Source organism: Lactuca serriola, chromosome 8, assembly GCF_051521515.1.
Source record: "Lactuca serriola cultivar US96UC23 chromosome 8, Lser_US96UC23_V15, whole genome shotgun sequence".
Lineage (NCBI taxonomy): Eukaryota > Viridiplantae > Streptophyta > Magnoliopsida > Asterales > Asteraceae > Lactuca > Lactuca serriola.
In genome coordinates, this window is record NC_136415.1 from 138,157,706 (window position 1) to 138,179,415 (window position 21,710).

The 21,710-nt window shown below is 35.5% G+C and overlaps 1 protein-coding gene across 1 annotated transcript; it reads right to left on the reverse strand.

The window, feature by feature from the left end:
* Window positions 1-8,715: 8,715 nt before the first annotated feature.
* Window positions 8,716-9,574, reverse strand: LOC145067444 (uncharacterized). The gene is made up of 2 exons (XM_079014583.1): window positions 9,225-9,574; window positions 8,716-9,127 (listed from the first exon to the last, which is right to left on the reverse strand). The coding sequence occupies exons 1-2, from the start codon at window positions 9,572-9,574 to the stop codon at window positions 8,716-8,718; spliced, it is 762 nt and encodes a 253-aa protein (XP_078870709.1).
* Window positions 9,575-21,710: the final 12,136 nt, after the last annotated feature.

Consider the following 21,710-nt stretch of genomic DNA (forward strand, 5'->3'; position numbering starts at 1 on the left):
CCGCTTCCTTGACTGGTGGAGGGTCGTTAGCCGAACGGGTTTGACAGGACATTAATTCTCCCTTCATTAAAAGTATAATGATAAATATAAAGTAACTAAACCTAGTTAAATTCTCAATCTTAGTTACTTTAGGAAAATATGAATTTGGTGCTAACCCATGAAATTACACTTTGTACATTACCAAGTTGGTGGTGGAGGGTGTGTGGGTAACCGACACACTAACATGGACTAATAAGAGTGACAAATGGTAACTTAATGCTTATCATAGATCGGTGGAGAGCTTGTGGGTAACCAACACATTGATTAGGTGATAAAGATTAAGGGTACCAAGTTAATTTGCATGGTTACTCACACCTTGTTTGTGATCGTCGACATCCCAGTGTTTGGCTGTCAAACGAGCAAATAATGGGATAAAATAATAACAATAAAACTTAAATAACTGCTACTTCATACACTAAAGATAGTATAGAGTAAGCAGGCTCGGTTCACAGGAATACGAGACTCCTTATTTAGCCATATTCTCACACATTATACAAACAATATTAAAAATGGGGATTATGTCTAAACTAAAATTGAAATTCATAAACAAATCAGATTAAAAACAAAATTCAGTAAAAGAAATACATTTATGATTCTGATTCCTATATATGTATTATGTTAAAAGATGTAATATAGTTATGACCCATGTTTAATCTAGGTTAGTAATCTAGATATTAATAAACTCTAATATCTTAGTTGACAAAAGTGTTTTATTCAAAACATGTTCTTCAAATAAAAGTTCATTTAATTGATTCAATTCAAATAAGTTCTTGCATCAAATCATTAAATGACATTGAGTTCTTGCAACAATTACCAACAATGTTCAACGTTCCTCTTAAGCTTGGGATTATGAACATTTAATCTTTGATTACACTTATTTTGATCTAAATATAACCAATCAAGTGCATGTTACTAACATCAAATCATAAAACATATACGGATTTTATAATTGGATTAACTAGATTAATAAGAACCCTAATTCACTGATCTACTGAAAAAGAGAACCAATCAAACTCATAATTAAGATCAAATCAAAAATTACTAGATGTTAATCATAATTCAAGTGTAAATTACAACCTAACAACAAATACTTAAGAATTCAGAATCAGAAATGATAAAGAAATCAGCCAGACATGTCTAAATTAAACTACAAATTCAATAAGTTTTTATCCTCAATTTGACTTACAAAATGAAAATTAAAGTGTTTCCAAATGTTAATCAACTTCCAAAATCTCCCAAAATCCTTTCTCTTCTCCCAAAATGCGACTTAACTTCCTCTGGAACTGGCTGTCTCTCTTTTACAAAGGACGAAACTGTTTTAAAACTGACGACACGTTTACACGGCCCGTGTAAACTAACACTACCATTTACACGGCCGTGGTAACTCTAGAAGTAAGATGCTCAAATCTGCCAGGCCTTCGAAGTACACTGTTGTTGAATATGCGTTTACACGGCCCGTGTAAACTCAAGGCTTTCATTTACACGGCCGTGTAAACCTCTGTAAAGCCAAAATCTTCATTTCTTCATAACTTCCTCATTGATGCTCCAATAGTCCCAAAACTTCGTTCACATCTTCTATTCATCACCTCAACTAAGATCCTACCTTCAAAGTCCCTGAAATATCACAAAAGTGTGAGAATGGAATTGCATCATGAAAAATCCCGAAAATATGCAAAATGCATGAGTTTAAACCTAAATGCAATGCACTTTTATGGATTAAAACTACAAAATGAATCCATGAAATGCACCGAACAAATCTCCCCAAGCTTGAACCTTTCTTGCCCTTAAGAAAGAACATGAAAAATTTAAACTGGAGAAAATAAAAAATATAAAAATAAAATAGAAGAAAAGAAAATCAAAGCTAAAACTTTTTGAAATTTAATGTATGAAATTAAAACAAACATGATAAAGATCCAACCCAATTAACCCTGTTTTTGTACCATAGTTGAGAATGTACCTGTCGTGCCTTGGGTCAACTTGGCTTTAGTCTCAAATTATATAACAATAGAAATAAGACTTTAGCTACTCCCTAATACATCTTAAATGAATCAAAGATCACAACACTTATTCCTTTTTAATATCATCAAGCCAATTCATGGAACAAACTATGGTCTTACTCTCGTGAAATTGTATGTGACAAAACGTGCTCAATCATCTTTGTTTCACAAAATATATCAATGACCGATTCCAACTATTTGTTGGTCAACAACAATCTTTTTTTTGCAAAATATTTTCTAAAAATTCCCTAATATTTACACAGATTGGTTACAAACATCAAACCACTAACTCCAGTCAAAGTAGTTAACATTCAGTCCCAATGTAAAAAGTTCAAATCCAAGTCCAAGGGAATCTTTTGGGAGCCAAATATTTTTACTAAAGATATTATTCAATATGGATATAAACACAAATATATACAAACTTCCTAATTACATTTTTCTACAAATAAAGCTCATGGATTTCTTTGAAATCCCTGTAACGGGCTTCCAACCAACACATCCAGATCAAATGACCTTAGTGTGCTAGATTTAAAAAGATCACTCGGGTTTACTTGCCCGAACCTCAAAGGCCACATATTAGCTTTATTTGGCTATTAAGTTCATGACTTTTTATGGAACCCGTGTAGCGAACTTTCAACCCAGTCACTCCCAAACAATTTTGCTTTAGGCGATTAGGAGTAGAAGACCCCTCGGAGTTTACTTATTCGAGTTCCAAAGGTCACAGATTAACTTAATAACAATTATTTAGTATTATTATTATTATTATTATTATTATTATTATTATTACTTTATTCTTTTTTATTTTTTTAATTAAGACATATTCACTAACTAAGATAACACATAACACTCTAGTTAATTTATTTGTTTGACCTATTTCTTTATACTTTCATCCTTGATTTTTCTATTGTGGGACATCTCACGGTCTATTACCGTGAGGGGCTTCTAGATATTTTCAGGGGACTAAAGTTAACTTGCAAAGACCCGTAAGTATAATTGGGCATTGTGTCCCCAAGCAGGGTATATAAAAGGGAATGAGTAGAAAGGACTTTTTAGAGCGCTGGAAGGCTCGGGGCATTGAAATTTTATATTCTTTTTATGAATTTGTGAATTTGGCATTTTAAGTTCAATTGAGCATTTACTACTCATAAGACCAATCATATGTCCCAAAGAATTGACTCATACCTACTGTTATGCTTCAATGTTGACGATCTTCTCACTTTCTGTTTTGCACAAGTAGTTTCGGGAGGTGTGTTTGTGTGCAATTAACTTGCTTTAAGATTTTTCAATAAAAAGAGCAAGCTAATCTCAAGGCACATGACTCACTTACTAGCTCAGCTGTTTTGAAAAGATTCGGTTGCTTGGGATTGGATCATTTTTTTAATTTTATATGCAATGCAAAAATTTAGATACAAAATGCAAAGAATAATAAAAATAGAATAGAAAGAAAATCTTTTTGGTTTTTTTAAAAAAATTTCTATGCAGAAAAAGAAAATGAAACTTAACGCAATATGTACAAAATTACATGAAACCTACATGCAACGGGATTTATGCATGGAATGATGCCCCTCCCCAAGCTTAAAATAAGCATCGTCCTCGAGGCTTAGAGAGAGGCATAGCCGGCCTATTGAGGATTGGGCGGTGGAGGATATGGTGGGAATTGTGAAGGGTAATCAGTAGGATAAAATGGAGGCCACTAGGGTTGGGATGATGATGGATGTTGCTACTGTTGGGTAGGAAGCACAAGTACTCGGTGGATATCACTCATCAAATGATAAATGTTGCAGTTATGCTACTCCTAAGCGGCCCATCGTTGATCCTGCTCAACCAACCACAACTTTTGCTAGGCCCAACGCTCTTCTTGAAGGTTTCGGTAGTTATGAAATTCAGAAGTGATTTCAGCAACGCCCGTATAAATCTCTCCTATTTCCTGCTGGAGGCTCATGTAATGATGATCTAAACGTGAAAACTCGCCCATGTAAAGGTTGTGTTCAGGAAAATAAATGTGGCGAGATGAGCTAGAAGCACCTACAGTTGCAGTTGGATCAGGAGGGTTAGGAATGGTGGCTAAAGATCTACGGGTTACAGTAACACCCAAGTTGGACTGGAGTGTCCAATTAGTAGATGGGATGTCATTGGCTAAGGCTAATATCTTCTTATTTCGACTGTTGATGCGTAGATATTCTTTACCATCGACGGTCCAATGAACATCCCCATTGGGATTGCGGTGGAAAAGGTGCATGGTTTCCAAAACCTCAAGTGATAAACGAGTATGGCCCGGAATTATATTGGTTGGATTGTTGGGTATATGGAGGCCAAAATATTCAGCTATAATAGAAACCATGCCTCCACAATAAAGTTGGCCACCATTGCTCATGGCATTTCTGAGAATTTTCTAAACTACCCAACACCCGAAATGAGGGACTTCCTCAGGCTTGTTAATCATGCACCATAAAACTTCTATTTCTTTTTTGTTCGCCTTGCTAATCTCTTCTTGAGGAAATAAGAGAGAAGCAATAATCTGGTGGGTGACCTTCAGAACCGAATGAATAATGCTAGAAGCTTTTGCTGTGCCTGACTGAAACTCATCTTCACAAGAGATACTTCTCCAAAACCTTCCGCAGTTTTGCTCAAATACAACATTTCTTCTTCCCTTTGCTATATATACATCCCTTTTCGCTTTTGGAGCACCAATAATATCACAGAGAGTATCAGCATGAATTTCATGGGATTGATTGAGCAAATGGAGGGTGAGGATGTGTGTTTGGTAATCGAAGGTGATGGATGACAATAATTCCAACATGGGTGTTTGATAACTTACAACATGGAGATTCAATAACCCTTCCCAACCAATGTTCTTCAAGAGCTTGTGGACACCTTTATAGACATGAAGGTCCTTGAGGGTGAATATTCTAGCGTTTGGTCAAAACCCCCAAAATCAACCTTGAAAGGGTGAAATTGAGATGCAAGACAAAGAAGATGAAGAAAAGAGAAGAATTTCATACCTTGGAGCTTGATTATTGATGCAAAATTGAGGAAGATTGAGTGATTTTAAGGGTTTTTTTCGAAGGGATAGTAAGGAGAGAAGAGGAGTCCCAGGTTTTGTCAAAGGAATGAGTAAAAAATCGAGTTTAAGCTTTAAAAATCGCACAACTTTGTTTTTACGTTTACACGGTCGTTTAAATGAGGCGTCTGATATGAGCTGGTCTGGTCATTCGCACGGCCTGTGTAAATTGTAAGCATACGTTTACACGGCCGTGTAAACCTCTGTAAAGGCTCAAAATTGTGATTTTTTTTCACTTTTTGAAATTGCAACCCGCTACTCCCCGATTGCCCGAAAAATGCTTTTTTACCCTCTTTAATCATGAAAAACCACTTGGAAACTTAAAAATGAAGAAAACACGATGAAAATTTGAGAAATGACAAAAATACCCTCGGGTTGCCTCCCGGTTATCCACCCCTTTTTAATGTCGTTGGCTCGACTTGGACCCCATCTATTTGTCAATCTTGGTACTTTGGATCCATTACTTCCTCAACTTCTTCATTTTTGACTTGAAATCCTTCATAATAAGGCTTCAAACGATGACCATTTAACTTAAAGATATTCCCGACTTTTTCACTTGTGATTTCTATTGCACCATGCTCAAAAACATTAGTTACAACAAATGATCCCACCCAAAGGGACCTTAATTACCAGGAATCAATTTAAAATGACAATGGTAAAGTAGTACCTTTTGACCTTTTTGAAATACCTTGCGTGTAATCATCTTGTCATGGTATGCTTTGGTCTTTTCTTTGTAAGGAACCTCATTCTCATAGGCTTCATTACGGATCTCCTCAAGTTCTTGCATGTCCAACTTACTCTTTTTTCCCGATTCACTTAGATCCATGTTGAACTGCTTGATCGCCCAATAGGCTCTATGCTCCAACTTAACGGGTAATCCACATGGCTTTACAAAAACAATGCGGTATGGAGACATTCCAACAGGAGTTTTGTATGCAGTGCGGTATGCCCACAAAGCATCATCAAGGCATGTACTCCAATATTTCCTTGTTATATTCACAGTTTACTCCAAAATACCCTTGATTTGTCGATTGCTCACTTCGGCTTGTCCATTTGTTTGTGGGTGGTATGCTGTGGAAACTTTATTAGTAACACCATATTTCTTCAAAACACTCCCGAGCATATGATTGCAAAAATGTGTACCACGATCACTGATCAAGGCCTTTGGAACACCAAATCTGGAAATGATGTTAGCCTTCAATAAATCTATCATAACTTTTGAATCGTTAGTACGAGTAGCCTTTGCTTCCACCCACTTGGAAACATAATCCACAGCCAAAAGAATATAAATAAAACCCAAAGATGATGGAAAAAGGTCCCATGAAATCAATGCCCAAAACATCGAAAATTTCACAAACTGAAATGGGATTAAGGGCATTTGATTATTTGAGCTTAAAGAGCCCATCTTTTGACACTTATCACAACTTGCACAAAACACATAAGAGTCACGGAAAATACTTGGCTAGTAAAATCCACTCTTTTATACTTTTCTTGCAGTCCTTTGAGGACCAAAATGCCCTCCACAAGCATAAGAGTGACAAAATGTTAAGATAGAATGTACCTCATATTGATCCACACATCGTCTAATCATTTGGTCAACACAATATTTCCACAAATATGGCTCATCCCAAACATACCTCTTGGCTTCTCTCTTGATCTTATCTTTTTGCCATCGAGTCAAATTTGGTGGAAATTTATTTGTGACGATGTAGTTCACAATATCGGCATACCATGGGGAAACTTTTGCGTGAAATAAATTCTCATCGGGAAATGCATCATGAATTGGAGTCGAGTCATCGGGAGAAATAATCCGACTAAGATGATCAGCTACAAGGTTTGACTTTCTGCTCTTTTCATTGATTTCAATATCAAAATCTTGTAAGAGTACTACCCATCGAATGAGTCTAGGATTCAAATCCTTCTTTGCAAGTAGGTACCTAATAACTACATGATCAGAATAAACAATCACTTTAGAACCTAACAAATATTGATGAAATTTCTCTAAAGCAAAGACAATAGATAGCAATTATTTCTCAGTTGTTGAGTAATTGGCTTGTGCACTATAAAGTGTTTTTGAAGCATAATAAATGACATGAGGAACTCGATCTTTTCTTTTCCCCAACACTGCACCAATTGCATGATTTCTAGCATCACACATCATTTCGAAAGGTAAACTCCAATCCGGTGATTGAAGTATTGGTGCTGAGATCAACAATTCCTTCAACTGATCAAAAGCTTGCTTGCACTCCTTGGAAAATTCGAATTCTGCATCTTTTTGTAGGAGCTCACACATGGGGTGAGATATCTTGGAAAAATCTTTTATGAATCTTCAATAAAATCCTGCATGACCGAGAAATGAGCGTACCTCACGAACACAAGTAGGATAAGGTAAAGATTTAATGACTTCTATTTTTTGCTTTGTCTACCTCTAACCCCTTAGAAGACACAACATGACCAAGTATGAGACCTTTATCAACCATAAAATGACACTTTTCATAATTCAAAACAAGGTTGGTCTCCATACATCTTTGCAAAAAAAATTTCAAATTGGCTAAACATTCATGAAAAGAATTATCATAAACTGTGAAATCGTCCATAAAAACTTCAATGATCTCCTCAACATACTCTGAAAAATACTTTCCATGCACCTTTGAAAAGTGGTGGGAGCATTGCAAAGTCCATAAGGCATCCGCCTATATGCAAATCTTCCGAAGGGACACATGAAAGTGGTTTTTTCTCGATCCTCGGGTGCAACGGGTATTTGATTAAAACTGGAATACCCATCTAAGCAACAATAGTGTGTTTTTCCCGCTAACCTTTCCAACATTTGATCAATGAAGGGAAGTGAGAAATGATCTTTCTGGGTTGAGGAATTGAGTCTTCTATAGTCTATGAAAACTCTCCACCCGTTTTGCACATGGGTTGGGACTAATTCACCTTGGTCATTCTTTGTAACAGTAATACCTGCCTTCTTGGGTACAACTTGGATTGGATTTACCCACTTGCTATCCGATATAGGATAGATCATCCCTGCATTCAACAACTTTAAAATCTCTTTTTTCACAATCTCCATCATTGGAGGATGCAAACACCTTTGAGCTTCTCGGGAAGGCCTGTAATCTTCTTCCATAAGGATCTTGTGCATGCAAAGCAAAGGAATTAGCCCTTTGATGTCGACTATAGTCTACCCAATAGCTTCCTTATACTCCTTCAAGGTGGTGAAAAGCTCTTCTTCTTCTTTTGTTGATAACTTCGTGGAGATGATCACTAGTAAAGTCTCTTTCTCTCGAAGATACGCGTACTTAAGATGCTCGGGTAAAGTTTTGAGTTCTAATTATGGTGCCTTTACAATAGAAGGAACAAGTTTCTCATTAGACATCAATAATTTCAGCTTTGGAACATCAAACCTCATTTTCTTCTTTTCATCCATGCAAGATACAACTTCCAAAATATCTTCATCAATTTTAAATTTCTTGGCAAGTTTTCCCACTCATTCCTTTTGAAGATTCCTGTCTAAAATGAGAGCTAGCACATCAAGATTAGACAAATAAAGACACTTTTCAGTTAATGGTTCAATGACATCCACAAAATTCAAAGATGAAACATCACTTGGATATATCATAGCGTGTTGAAATTTATCACCTCTCCATCAAATTCCATGGATAATGTACCATCAAAAACATTAATTTTTGTCCTGGCTGTTTTCAAAAAGGGTCTTCCTAGAAGAATTGAGCTCAAATTTGGTGAGTCATCATCATCCATGTCAAGGACATAAAAATTTGCTGGAAATACTAACTCATTCACTTGGACTAACACATCTTCTAGCACACCTTTTGGATGTACTAAAGATCTATCATCCAATTGAATGATTACCCCGGTCTTTTTCAATGTGCCAATATTTAAGGTTTTGAAAATAGAATATGGAAAAACATTGATAGAAGCTCCAAGTTCTAGCATAGCTCGTGGAACATGAAGATTTGCAAGGAACCAAGAAAACACCTGAATCCTTACATTTTTGAGGTAATCTTTTCTGTAACACTAAAAATACATTTTCACCCACTTTGACAGTTTCATTCCCTTTCAATTTTTTCTTAGATGTGCATGATTCCTTAAGGAATTTAGCATACCTAGGGACTTGTTTGATGGCATCAATAAGAGGAATATTTACCTCAACCTTTCTGAACATCTCCATGATTTCATTGTCTTCCTTTTCACACTTTGACTTTCTTAACCTTATGGGAAATGGAGGAGGAGAGACTTTTGCTTTAATAGGAACTTGATTTGAAGGTATTTTTGACTTCTCTTCTTCTTTCTCTAGCTCTATCTCTTCTTTTTCTTCAATCATCTTAGGACCTTCATATTCTTTGCCATTTCTCAAAGTGATGGCACATGCACTATGCTTTGGATTCTTTTCGGTTTGTGCGGGTAGTTTGCCTTGTGACTCCAATTTACTCACAGAAATGGCGAGTTGAGTCATTTGTTGTTCCAAAGTCTTGAAACTCGCCTTGGTCACATTTTGAAATGTTTGAGTACTTATGGCTAAACTCTTGACAATGTCTTCCAAAGAGATTCCCGATCCGCTTGAACTACTTCCTTATTGCATGTTTTGAGGTTGGAATTGAGATTGATGAGGAGGTCGATTTGGTTGGAAATGTGGTTGATAATTTTGTTGGTGATGCATCTGATTTTGAAATGGAGGTCTTGGTTGATAAGGTGGTGGCTTTGGCTAAAAGTTGGCATTAGATTGATGCCAATTTGGATTGCTTCTTGGTTGAAAGTTTCCTTGTTGTTGACTTGAAAATCCCATAGCTTGAACTGGCTCTACATCTTCTTGTAACATTGGGCACATATCTGTGGGGTGTCCAACTTGTGTACAAATACCACATGGTCTATATGTTGGTGGTTGCACACCCTTGTCCTTTTCAAGCATCATCACTACTTTAGTCAACTCAGAAAGTTGACTTTCAATTTTTGGGGTAGAAATTTCATTCACTCCTCTTGGTATATCACTGTACCATTCTTCTTCTTGAGTTGTATGCTTGGACTCTTCTGCCATGTTCTTGATAAGAGCTTTGATTTATGTTGGAGTTTTATCAGCTATTGATCCACCACTTGGTGCATTGAGTAATCTCCTATCCCAAGATGACATTCCTTCATAAAAATATTGCAACAATTGATACACTGAAATCCCATGTTTTGGACATCTTGAACACAATTTGTTGAACCGTTCCCAGTAAGTATGCAAGGCTTCTCTCTTTTGTTTCTTGATACCATAATTTCTCTATGTAAAGCTGAAGCTCTCATTTATGGAAAATTTTTGTCCAAAGACATCCTTGCAAGTTCATTCCATGTTGTGACTGACCCTGGTGGTAAGTTATATAACCACTCCTTGGCTGAATCTTGTAAAGTAAAGGGGAATGCCCATAAATTGATTTGATCTTCTGTAACTTCATGTGGCTTCATACCCAAACAGACAACATGAAATTCCTTCAGGAATTTATGTGGGTCTTCATTCTCCTGACCACGGAATGAAAGTAACAAATGGATGAGTCCAGACTTGAGTTCAAAGTTTATTGCTACAGGGTAATTAATGCACAAAGGTTGTTGGGTGACATCTTGAGTGACCCATTGTCTAAAGGTTTGTTCAGGTGGTGGGTTTGGAGGATTTTGGTTTCCTCCATTACTGTCAGCCATGGTAGGAGTAGGTGAAGATAGTGGGGTGGTACTTTTGGATGTTGGTGAAGATGTGGTTGATGGATTTGATGAAGAAGCTCCAGATTGTTGTTTCTTTAAAAGTGTGGCTCGCTTCCTTCTTTGTTTTGCGGATTTATCTATCTCCAAATCAACTGGTAAAGGCATACCTGTGCGAAAAGATCTTGGCATAAACAATTAGTACTATCGTATCCCCGGGAACGATGGCAATTTGTTTGGTTGTCAAACCAACAAATAATGGGATAAAATAATAACAATAAAACTCAAATCACTGCTACTTCATACACTAAAGATAGAATAGAGTAAGCAGGGTCGGTCCACAGGAATACGAGACTCCTTATTTAGCCATATTCTCACACATTGTACAAACAATATTAAAATTGGGGGTTATGTTTAAACTAAAATTGAAATCCATAAAGAAATAAGATTAAAAACAAAATTCAGTAAAAGAAATACATTTCTGATTTTGATTCCTATATATGTATTATGTTGAAAGATGTAATATATTTATGACTCATGTTTAATCTAGGTTGGTAATCTAGATATTAATAAACTCTAATATCTAAGTTGACAAAAGTGTTTTATTCAACACATGTTCTTCAAATAAAACTTCATTTAATTGATTCAATTCAAATAAGTTCATGCATCAAATAATTAAATGACATTGAGTTCTTGCAACAATTACCAACAATGTTCAACATTCATCTTAAGTTGGGGATTATGAACATTTAATCATTGATTACACTTATTTTGATCTAAATACAACCAATCAAGTGCATGTTACTAACATCAAATCTTAAAACATATACAAATTCATTGATCAAGTGAAAAAGAGAATCAATCAAACACATAATTAAGATAAAATCAAAGATTACTAGATGTTAATCATTAGTCAAGTGTAAATTACAACCTAAGAACAAATACTTAAGAATTCAGAATCAGAAATGATAAAGAAATCAGACACACATGTCTAAATTATACTTCAAATTCAATAAGTTTTTATCCTCAATTTGACTTACAAAATGAAAATTAAAGTGTTTCCAAATGTTAATCAACTTCCAAAATCTCCCAAAATCCTTTCTCTTCTCCCAAAATACGACTTAACTTCCTCTGGAACTAGTTGTCTCTCTTTTACAAAGGATGAAACCGTTTTAAAACTGACGACATGTTTACACGGCCCGTGTAAACTAACACTAACCATTTACACGGCCGTGTAAACTCTAGAAGTAACATGCTCAAATCTAGCAGGCCTTTGAAGTACACAGCTGTTGAATATGCGTTTACACGGCTCGTGTAAACTCAAGGCTTTCATTTACAGGGCTGTGTAAACCTCTATAAAGTCAAAATATTCATTTCTTCATAAGCTCCTCCTCGATGCTCCAATAGTCCCCGAAACTTTGGTCACATCTTCTATTAATCACCTCAACTAAGATCCGACCTTCAAAAGTCCCTGAAATATCACAAAAGTTTGTGATTGGAATTGCATCTACAAAAATCCCGAAAAATATGCAAAATGCATGAGTTTAAACCTAAATGCAATGCACTTTTATGGATTAAAACTACAAAATGAATGCATGAAATGCACCTAACACCTAGTCACAAAATTGAGAGGGCACAATCGAGATTTAAACATGCCATTGAATAGTTCAATAAATCTCAAAGGATCTAGGAGTTTCAATCCAATTAAAACCCAATACCCTATTAGGGTTTTCATGGTGGAAATTGGTGAATCGTCATTCGCCTACCTTCAAATATTTTATAGCTTGGATTACTGCATCCCTCTTCCAAGTTATAAAATATTGTGTTGGATCCTAACCTTAATACTTCATATTGTGTGTTATATTAAGGACTTAAATCAACTAACTTGAATTTCTCCCATTATAGATGTCTAGTTCAGACAACTATGATATTCCCAAATCTCTTGGAACAAGCTTTCCTAATGAAGATGATGTCCCATGGTTGGATCATGGAAATCATACTTCTCTTCCTCCACCTCCTCCAATTATTCTCCTAACCCACATGTTCTTGAAAAGCTCAAGGTTACTCAAGCCCTATTGGCAAGCAAAGTTTATGTGTGCTCACATCTTGGAGAGAATGTCACATATTGAAAAACCGGGAGAGTTGGGTGTCAAGGTCTTGAGGAAGTTGGTTGGTGACTAGGTTCTTCAATCACTTTCTGAGTCACACAGTGAGTTCTTTAAGGACTACTATGTGGCGGACCATGTCATGACCCTTAATTATCTTACCTATATGCTTGTTGCTGCTGAATCAACAATGATTTGGAGTACTGGTAAAGCAAATTTTATTAGAAGATCAACTTCCCAAACTTCCATGGAGATTGACCATGGTTACATTGGAAATCTACAAAAGCTTTCTCTTCCCAATGGAAAGGGATCGGCCATAGTCAACTATGTTGACCAAATGGTAAAGAGAAAGGCTAAGTTTGAGGTAGTCCTATGTACCATTCCCAAAGAGTCCATATGTTTCTATTTCCAAAGGAAGGGTTATTGGTTGCAAAGCTGCCCTATTTAGCTGAAAGATCATAAGGATGGTAAAGTTAAAAAGTTTGACTCTACTTCGGGTAAAGTCCACTATCTAACTCTATTGAGTTCCTATTTTGAGATTATTATTACATGATGTGACAAGGTTGCATTTTGATGTTTTAAGGATCAAAGAAAAGGAGAGGAAGCTTAAAGGAAGAATATGATGATTCTGATCACGAAGATGGATTTCAATCGCATGGTTCGGTGATCAGAATTTTTAGCTGTTGCTTTACAGTTGTGATAGATTGCCTAGGAATAAATAACAACATTGTTTTCATAAGCATTTGCATTTTAAGGATAAGTTTTTCCGCAAGTTTTAAAATAAAAGAAAAGGTTTTAATTTTATTTATTTTAAATATCCTTACAATGGCATTTGTGAAAAATTGTTGTTTATATGATTCCATTGATAGCAAAATTGGAAAATGGATTTCATTCTTTCGTTTGTGGTAGTGTCATAATTTACCAAATAAGGAAAGATTCTCCTCACCCAAGTTTTAGTTTGATAGAAACTTGGAATCATGCAACTTGTATTGTATGATGAATGGGAATTTTCATCTTTGGGAAATTAAGACTAATTCTTTGATCACATGTATATGTGAGTCAAGTAAAGGAATAGGGGATCGGGTACACTTGCGTGTGCGTTGATCAGGTCCACCACTGAGAACGATAAGACTATTCGTCATAATTTACTGAAGTTTAGCAAATATGGTTGTGATTACAATTTAAAGCATAATGCTGAAACATTGGAAAATTTTCAATGTAAGGCAGAACGAATAAGAAGAATCAAATTAGGCAGAAAGATAAAAGTTTCTCCAATCTAAAAAGATGGGAGAGTACTTGGGTATCTTGTTTTATGATTATCTTAGTGATTAATATACCATATAACAATTGATCCTCTAAGGACATCTTAATGCATTTGTTTGACTAAGAAGAGGAATCATGAATTGTTGAAATAGTTGAATCAAAAGATAAATCATACTTCGTTTCCAAAACAAGTCTTAGAGTCATACTCCAAGATTGTAACTTGAGTGACATAAACTTAAGAAGGTTTAAAACACTTATAAAATGTAGAGTAAAATGTTTTCTTACTCTTTTACATTTGAAATTGTCAAGTTGTGATGTCTTGGATAAGACAAAGACCAACTATGACCAACTGTGTGAAATGTTTGTTTCGATAAAGAATCCCACAAAATCTTGAATATTTGTTTGTCAAGGAATGTTTCTTGACAAGAGAATCTTACATGTCAAGAGGCAGTGGGAGTCTTAAAGATCTTGAAAAGTTTCAAGAACTAATCAAGGGTATTGTTTATCACTAGTACACGACTTGAGGTTTATAACCTATCATGTTGATATATTTTTGTTTCTGTGCTCATTCCAATTAAAGTTAACTATGCATGTGAGTTCTATGAGTTCTCATTTGTTTGCATAACTACTTGGAAGCAATGGTAGACCTTTGTGCTGCCAGGTGGCAAAAAGTTAAGATTGAATAAGTTCACTCCATATGAGTTTGGATTTGTCACTAACCTCCTCTTGTGGTTATGACAAATTCACATGGATAGGAACACATACACCATAAAATCTAAATGTCATAAGGTTTCTCTCCGATTCATGAAAATGATGGTGTGGAAACGCTTTCACTAAGTAGATTTTAAGGAGATAACAATTGTGATATTTGCATTCTCAAAGTCGTTAGTGGAGCGTGTGTGGTTAACCGGCACACTCACATGGACTTGTGAGAAATGGCAAAGGTCTAAACATTTGAGACTATGATTACGACATCCCTTTTCATAGTTCTAAAAATTGTTTAGACACACATGTGAGATATCTAAGGAAAGGTGTATGATTTTGATGAAGTCTTATCAAAGCATCTCGTATCAGAAATCTGAACTTTTGTAAGAAAGTCAATAAAGTATTGATTTCTAGAAGTCCAACTGATTTCTGGATACATTTCAAAGCTAGTGGGAGCATAAGTGTTTTGCTAATAATTATCATGTTAGTGGGAGAATGATTATTATGTTAAATGTTAATTATAGAAAACAAAAGTCTCAATTCGTGACTTTGCAGGGTTTGAAAAGTTGTTTTGATATAATTAAGGGAGAGGAAATTATACTTACTTCATTTCAATTCTAAAAGCTAAGATTGAGATTTTAATCATATTTAGTCAAGGATATATATATATATATATATATATATATATATATATATATATATATATATATATATATATATGAATTTTACATTGGAATGGTTCAACATAAAGAAATTCTATATAGATTGCGTTCTCAAAATTCGACTATGATTACGACATCCCTCTTCATAGTCGTATTCTGAATACATGGAAAATACAAAATATTCTAACAAAAGACTGGTCTAGGATCATGTCTTTATGTGAGACATCATGAATTGTATCCCATATGATTCGGGTATTGGATCGATTATATGTGCTATAAAATTTATGCTTTCTAAATTTTTCCAAATACCTAGGTCATTAAGAGGGAAAAATTACTAGAACAGGTATGACTAAAATGATTAAGCAATTGTCAAGGACAATCTGAGGTTTACCAAAGTCTGGTTGCTCATGGACAATTGGAAGTATATTGTTATTTTTGAAGGACCATATTGACATATTCTGAAAGGAGGAAACTCTTGTTTAGAAGTGATAATCAAAATGGGAATGTGAAAATGTCTCCATAGGTGGAAGTTATTCATTAAATCTGTGTAAGATTAGAAAACTTTATGCAAGAAGCATGTTCAAAGGAATGTACTTTGAATGTGAGACTTCGTTTCCATGGAATTGCTCTCCATTGGTATACTTCGTAAATGTCTGTTGCCAAGTCTTTGTGACTTTTGTGCATAGTCATTACAAAAGGATCAATGCATGTAAGTTTAGAATCTAACAAATTTCAGTAAATGGCAAGAGTAATGTATTCTTACATTTGTGATAAGGATTTGGGATTGTGAAATGAGCATAATTGGAATCATGTTCAATTGATCTATTTCACAAAGTAAGGATCATAGACAAACATAGTGTGCATACTTGGAGTATGGCATAACTATTGTTTTGGACAACATAGTGTGCATGCTTGGAGCATGTCATGACTATTGTTTTAATTCAAGTATTAGGTTGATAAATTGAAACATTATACAATGAATAATGTGTAATCAATATGGTGATAAATAAAAGGTGTTTTATTTATATTCATAAGTTATGAGACCATATTGGATTTGATAATTCTTGTTTTTCACTTTGCATGTTTTGACTTCCTGAATAACTAGGTTATTCAAACTCTCCACAGTCAATCATATGTTGGAAGTATGTATGAATCAAGACTATCATGAATTGGGCTTGTAGATGTCTAAAGTATTTAGACATAGCAAAAGTTGCTGCAACATTCATGAGTGCTCCTGGAATGAGATTCGAGTATTGGATTAAACCCACACTCATTTGAATCACTTCATGGATTTTATCACAAGTGATCATGAGACGATAATATCATATATTCTTCAAACGGAGACATGTGAGTTGTATTTGCACGTCGGTTGCACATTGACATATGTAAACGCAACCAGTAACTTGGTTGTTATAAAGCTTATCGTTGTGTGTAATTTGATGTGTAAGTACAAGCGAACATTTGGGTCGAAGTTTATCATTCCTTTTACCATTGGAGGGATAAAAGCGATATCCGTGGGCCCCTCGATGATTTGGTGATCACAAACGTAAGTGCTCGGCCGGGCCTGGACTGATTTGATTTGTTCAATTAGTCGGTCGTCATAAATTGGAAATCGGAAAACAACAAATGGACAGAGAGAATGATTATAATTGTTGGAACCTGAAAGTGAACCTCTAGCAATCCTAAGTACTCAATCCAAAGTGTGCATGTACCGAATTGGAGAGTGGTCCGGAACCTGTCCGGGTCAGAAAAGAAGACGATGTGAAGACTGAAGGCATTCCGGAATGACTCTCCTGTCTAGAATGGATGCTAATCCGGAGCAACTCTGATTTTGTCTTAGTGCATTTATTGTATTTGTCTTTGTATAGATGTAACGTTTCATAGGACTTAGTCTTTTGTTGTATTTGGACAATTAGAATGTCAAAATCATTTCTATTGTCCAGTCCTATGTAAACACTCTAGTTAATTTGTTGTAACCTTTACTCCTATTTATAGGAGCATTCAATACAAGTCAAAAATGGATCTTTCACTCAACTTTTGGCTCTTTACTAAAATATTTAAAACTTCTTTCAAACATTCTTCTTGTTCTTCATTTATTAACTTTACCATGATCATTTATTCTCATTGTTCATTAAATGACTTGATCATTTGCTGAATCTATTATCTATGACTTGAGTGGCCTTTCCAGACTTAACATGAACGTTTATTAGCAAGCATACATTGATCTTAAAAATTCACTCAAGGTTTGAGTTTTCAATCTTTGTCCCTACGCATCGATCTTGTTCTCACAATTGGTATAAGAGCTTGAGTGGTTGTCCTTTGAATCCATAAGATCAGATTATAGTTGGTTTGAGATTACCTTGGTATTTCAACCATTTATGTGTTAAGGATAAAAGTTCTTCTATATACCACTTTAGCTTGAAGATATCTTAACTTTAATGACTGCTTCTAATCCTCAGCAAATCATTTCAATGCAAATCGCAAATAGTGTGGGTAGCTCTATACGTGCCCTATTACTAGTTCTGGAAGAATATGATCACTGGAAAGTTAAAATGGAAAGGTTTTCACTGGCCATAGATAAAGGTGAAGAAATCTGGAGATCCGTCACAAAAGGTCCACATGTTCCTGTAAGAACAGTTGTATGAGATGCAACTGCTCAGCTCATGCGAAAAGATGAAACTCGCCCAGCTCCTCTAACTGTAGATGATATCGAGAAGCTGCATGTTGATTAAGTTGCTTTCTATGAAATGGTGTTTGGTGTTCCTCCTTCACTCTTTGAGCACATCAAGCTATGCAAATCAGCCAAAGATATTTGGGATACTCTTCAGGATCTGATTTAAGGTTCAGAAAATATGAAAGACAGGCACCTCACCTCAGTTGTCAATGACTTCGACACGTTCACCACCACTCCTGGCGAATCAATGGCCTCAGCCTCCAACCGTTATCATATTGTGGTGAATAACATGACTTCTCAAGGGATTGTCCGAACTCCTTTGGAGTACAATCTCAAATTCATAAACAGTCTCGACAAAGGATGGGGAAATGTAAAATCTTGCCTTCAAAGCAATGGTTCCTTGAAAAAGTTGAAGCTTTATCAACTTTTTGATGAACTTCAAAGACATGAGTCAAATGTTGCTCAAACCATAAGGGAACTCTCCGGAGGTCCTTTTGACCTTGTCAGCTCTTTTGAATCAACCATTCCGAACTTATCTACTTCGGATCCCTTCAAAACCATTGTTCCATCACTTCAAACATTCACACCTACCTGATCCACACAAATCTATCCCGTTGATGATTCTGAAGCCATGGACTCTGAACTCCGTTTCCAATAGGAGTTCACTCTACTCTCAATGAAGTACAAACACCCTTTCAATCCTTCTTACAAACGATACAGAAACCAATTCCATGCTCCTATCCAGAACAATCATCAACGATACTCAGCTCCGGAACCTAAACCCTCTTCGGAAAATGCTCCTCCATACAAACCGAACCTCTCTAATCCAAACTCCACTTCGGAATGCTCTAAGTGTTTCAAATCGGACAAACCAAAAATTATGTGTCATAAGTGTGGACATGCAAACAATTTTGCTAAATTTTGCCCGGCTGATGCTCCGTAGAAACCAAATATCAAGGATTCAGCCTACTACGTCTGAAAATCACAAGAGATGGCTGAAAGCGAAAAATCCTTTGTAAAAACGGTTTCAAGAGATGTTGAAGGATCTTGGTCATCCGGGGATGATGATGACATGGCAACTAGAAGAAATATGTGTCTAACGGCAAGATAAATGGTTAAATGTGATGAAGGATAATGATCTTCAGGGTCAGAAGATGAAGATGATGCTGCTAAACTTCACTATTGCTACATGGCGACCAATGATCCACGAGGTCGAAGCATCGTTCAGCAGGTAAAATCTATGATCTCTGATAATAATTTTGACTTGTCTCTCTATGAACCTTATCTAATCCAAATTCAAATAGATATGAACACCATCTATAAAGCCTATGAGTCTGCCATAGACGCGAGTGAGAAGATGGAGTGTGAGTTAAATCATCTTAGGTTATGTTTTGAGGATAAAAAATTGAAAATCGAGTCTTTAGAGCGTGAACTTGTAATGTTAAGCGATGAATGTATCATTTTGAAAGATAAGTGTGAAATCACGTATTCTGAACGAAATGTTTTTTGTTCTGATAATAAACATCTTAATGCCAAGATAGATGCTTTTCATATTTCTATAGACATGCTTGAAGTGGACATTCGGATGAGTCATAATTTTCGTCATCCATGGTCTAAAGCACCTGGTCTCGGAAGTGAGTTTCCAAAACCAATTGCTAGTCCCCTGAAGGAATTGCAAAATTTGACATTCATGGGAGAGGTTCTGAACATTAAACATTCGGACACACCTGTTTCTCACCACATTCGGAGACTATAGACCATTTTGAGTCCTTAATTCCTGAGTTCAAACCAATTGTTGTCAAGTGTCCTGATTCCATGCCACTTCCACCTCTGACAAACCTGGTCCTAAATCGGACCACGGAATTTCATTACAGTCTTCCAAATTGCGTAGATTATGTTCCTAGGAGTAATCATACAAACAACTGTGTAGTTGAAGAAATTCCATCTATGACAAACGAAGCTGATACCTCTGAGTTTGTATGGGCATCCTTATATAATAAAGTTGAAAAATCAAGCTGTGTCTCCTCTAATTCTTACGAATCTGATCCCTTGGTAGTTTGAAAAATGAAATTGATTCCCATTACTCCTGTGTTTAGTAATCCATCCGTAGGAAAAACTTCAAAATCCTCATGTTTCCCTAAGAGAAAACCTATGTTGAATAGGAAGGATATTGTTGATCCCAAAGTAGAAAGTCGAAATGCACATAAGAAGGAAGTTAATACTAGACAAAATTCCAGGTTCACTGAAAACTCCAAACCTGGTATATCCCAGAATTCTCATGCATCAACTCATAGTAAAAACTCCTTTTCTCCCACTAAGGTTCTCAAAAGACCTTCTGAATCTCTTAGTCGTGTGGAACCCAAGAAAGTAGACAATTTTAGTTGGTCTAAATATCGTGTGAATGTCACAACAGTCCAAAACACCTCTCCTCGGACTGTTTCATCTGTTTTTATTGCAAAATCTGATGGCATAATTTTTAAACCAATTCTTTCAAAAACAAATGTGTCATCAAGCAAGTCCACAAATGTAGGGAAAACATCTTTTTCAAAATATTCAAATAAAAATCTTATGTGGAAAGTCAAAACTCCCATTGATGAAAAACCAATTCCGGAGGTCACAAATTTTACCAACACTCCGGAAGTCAAAGGTCCGAAGAAGACAGTTCGGAACCCTCAAGTGATTGAATATGACAACTGGATAGATGAAAATACATTAGCCTTCTGTTTGTTTTAAAAAAATTCTAAGAATACCACCCAAAAACACAAACTTGTTCCTAAATCACAATCAAAGTCCAAAGCCCATGCCTACATCCCAAAATCTAATTCGAAGCCTAAAAGCTCCACTACTCACTACTTTTGCAGGCACTTTGTGCTTCGGTGCATGAAACAATATGATATATTGATAGTGCTTGCTCCATGCACATGACGGGGCAGAAAGATTTTATGCGAGACTTAAATCTTTCTCCAAATCGAACAATTTAAACTAAGAATTTTTGATCAAAATGTAATTAACAGTTGAAAAATGGTGAACCAATCTTATAACTCAAAAAAATAAGAACACAAATAACTTATATAGATTTAGGATCTCAAAAATAATTACAAAACCTCCTACTCTAATACTAATTGATACATTTTGTAGGAACGATAGATTCTAGAAGTAAAACATCAAATGAATATTTGAATGATTTGAATGAAAACGACAATGTAAATAAAATCTGTTCATATTAGAAGAATGAGAGAACAATTTTTTACAATACGTGTGTGGAGCTATTTTGTGTGCAAAAACTCATTCCTCTCTTCTAACTAATACTCCTATATATAGGCATCCAAGGAGAACTAGAAAGGAATCCTTAGTCGATAGTTCAAAAATGAAACCTAAAATTAAATACTCATTCTAAAATCCTAATTACAACAAGCATTTTGGAATAAAAGAAAACATGCTCAATATTACAAATACATACAACTTAAACACAATCTAAATCCGAACTCTAACACTTAGCTCATGTTTTTCAAA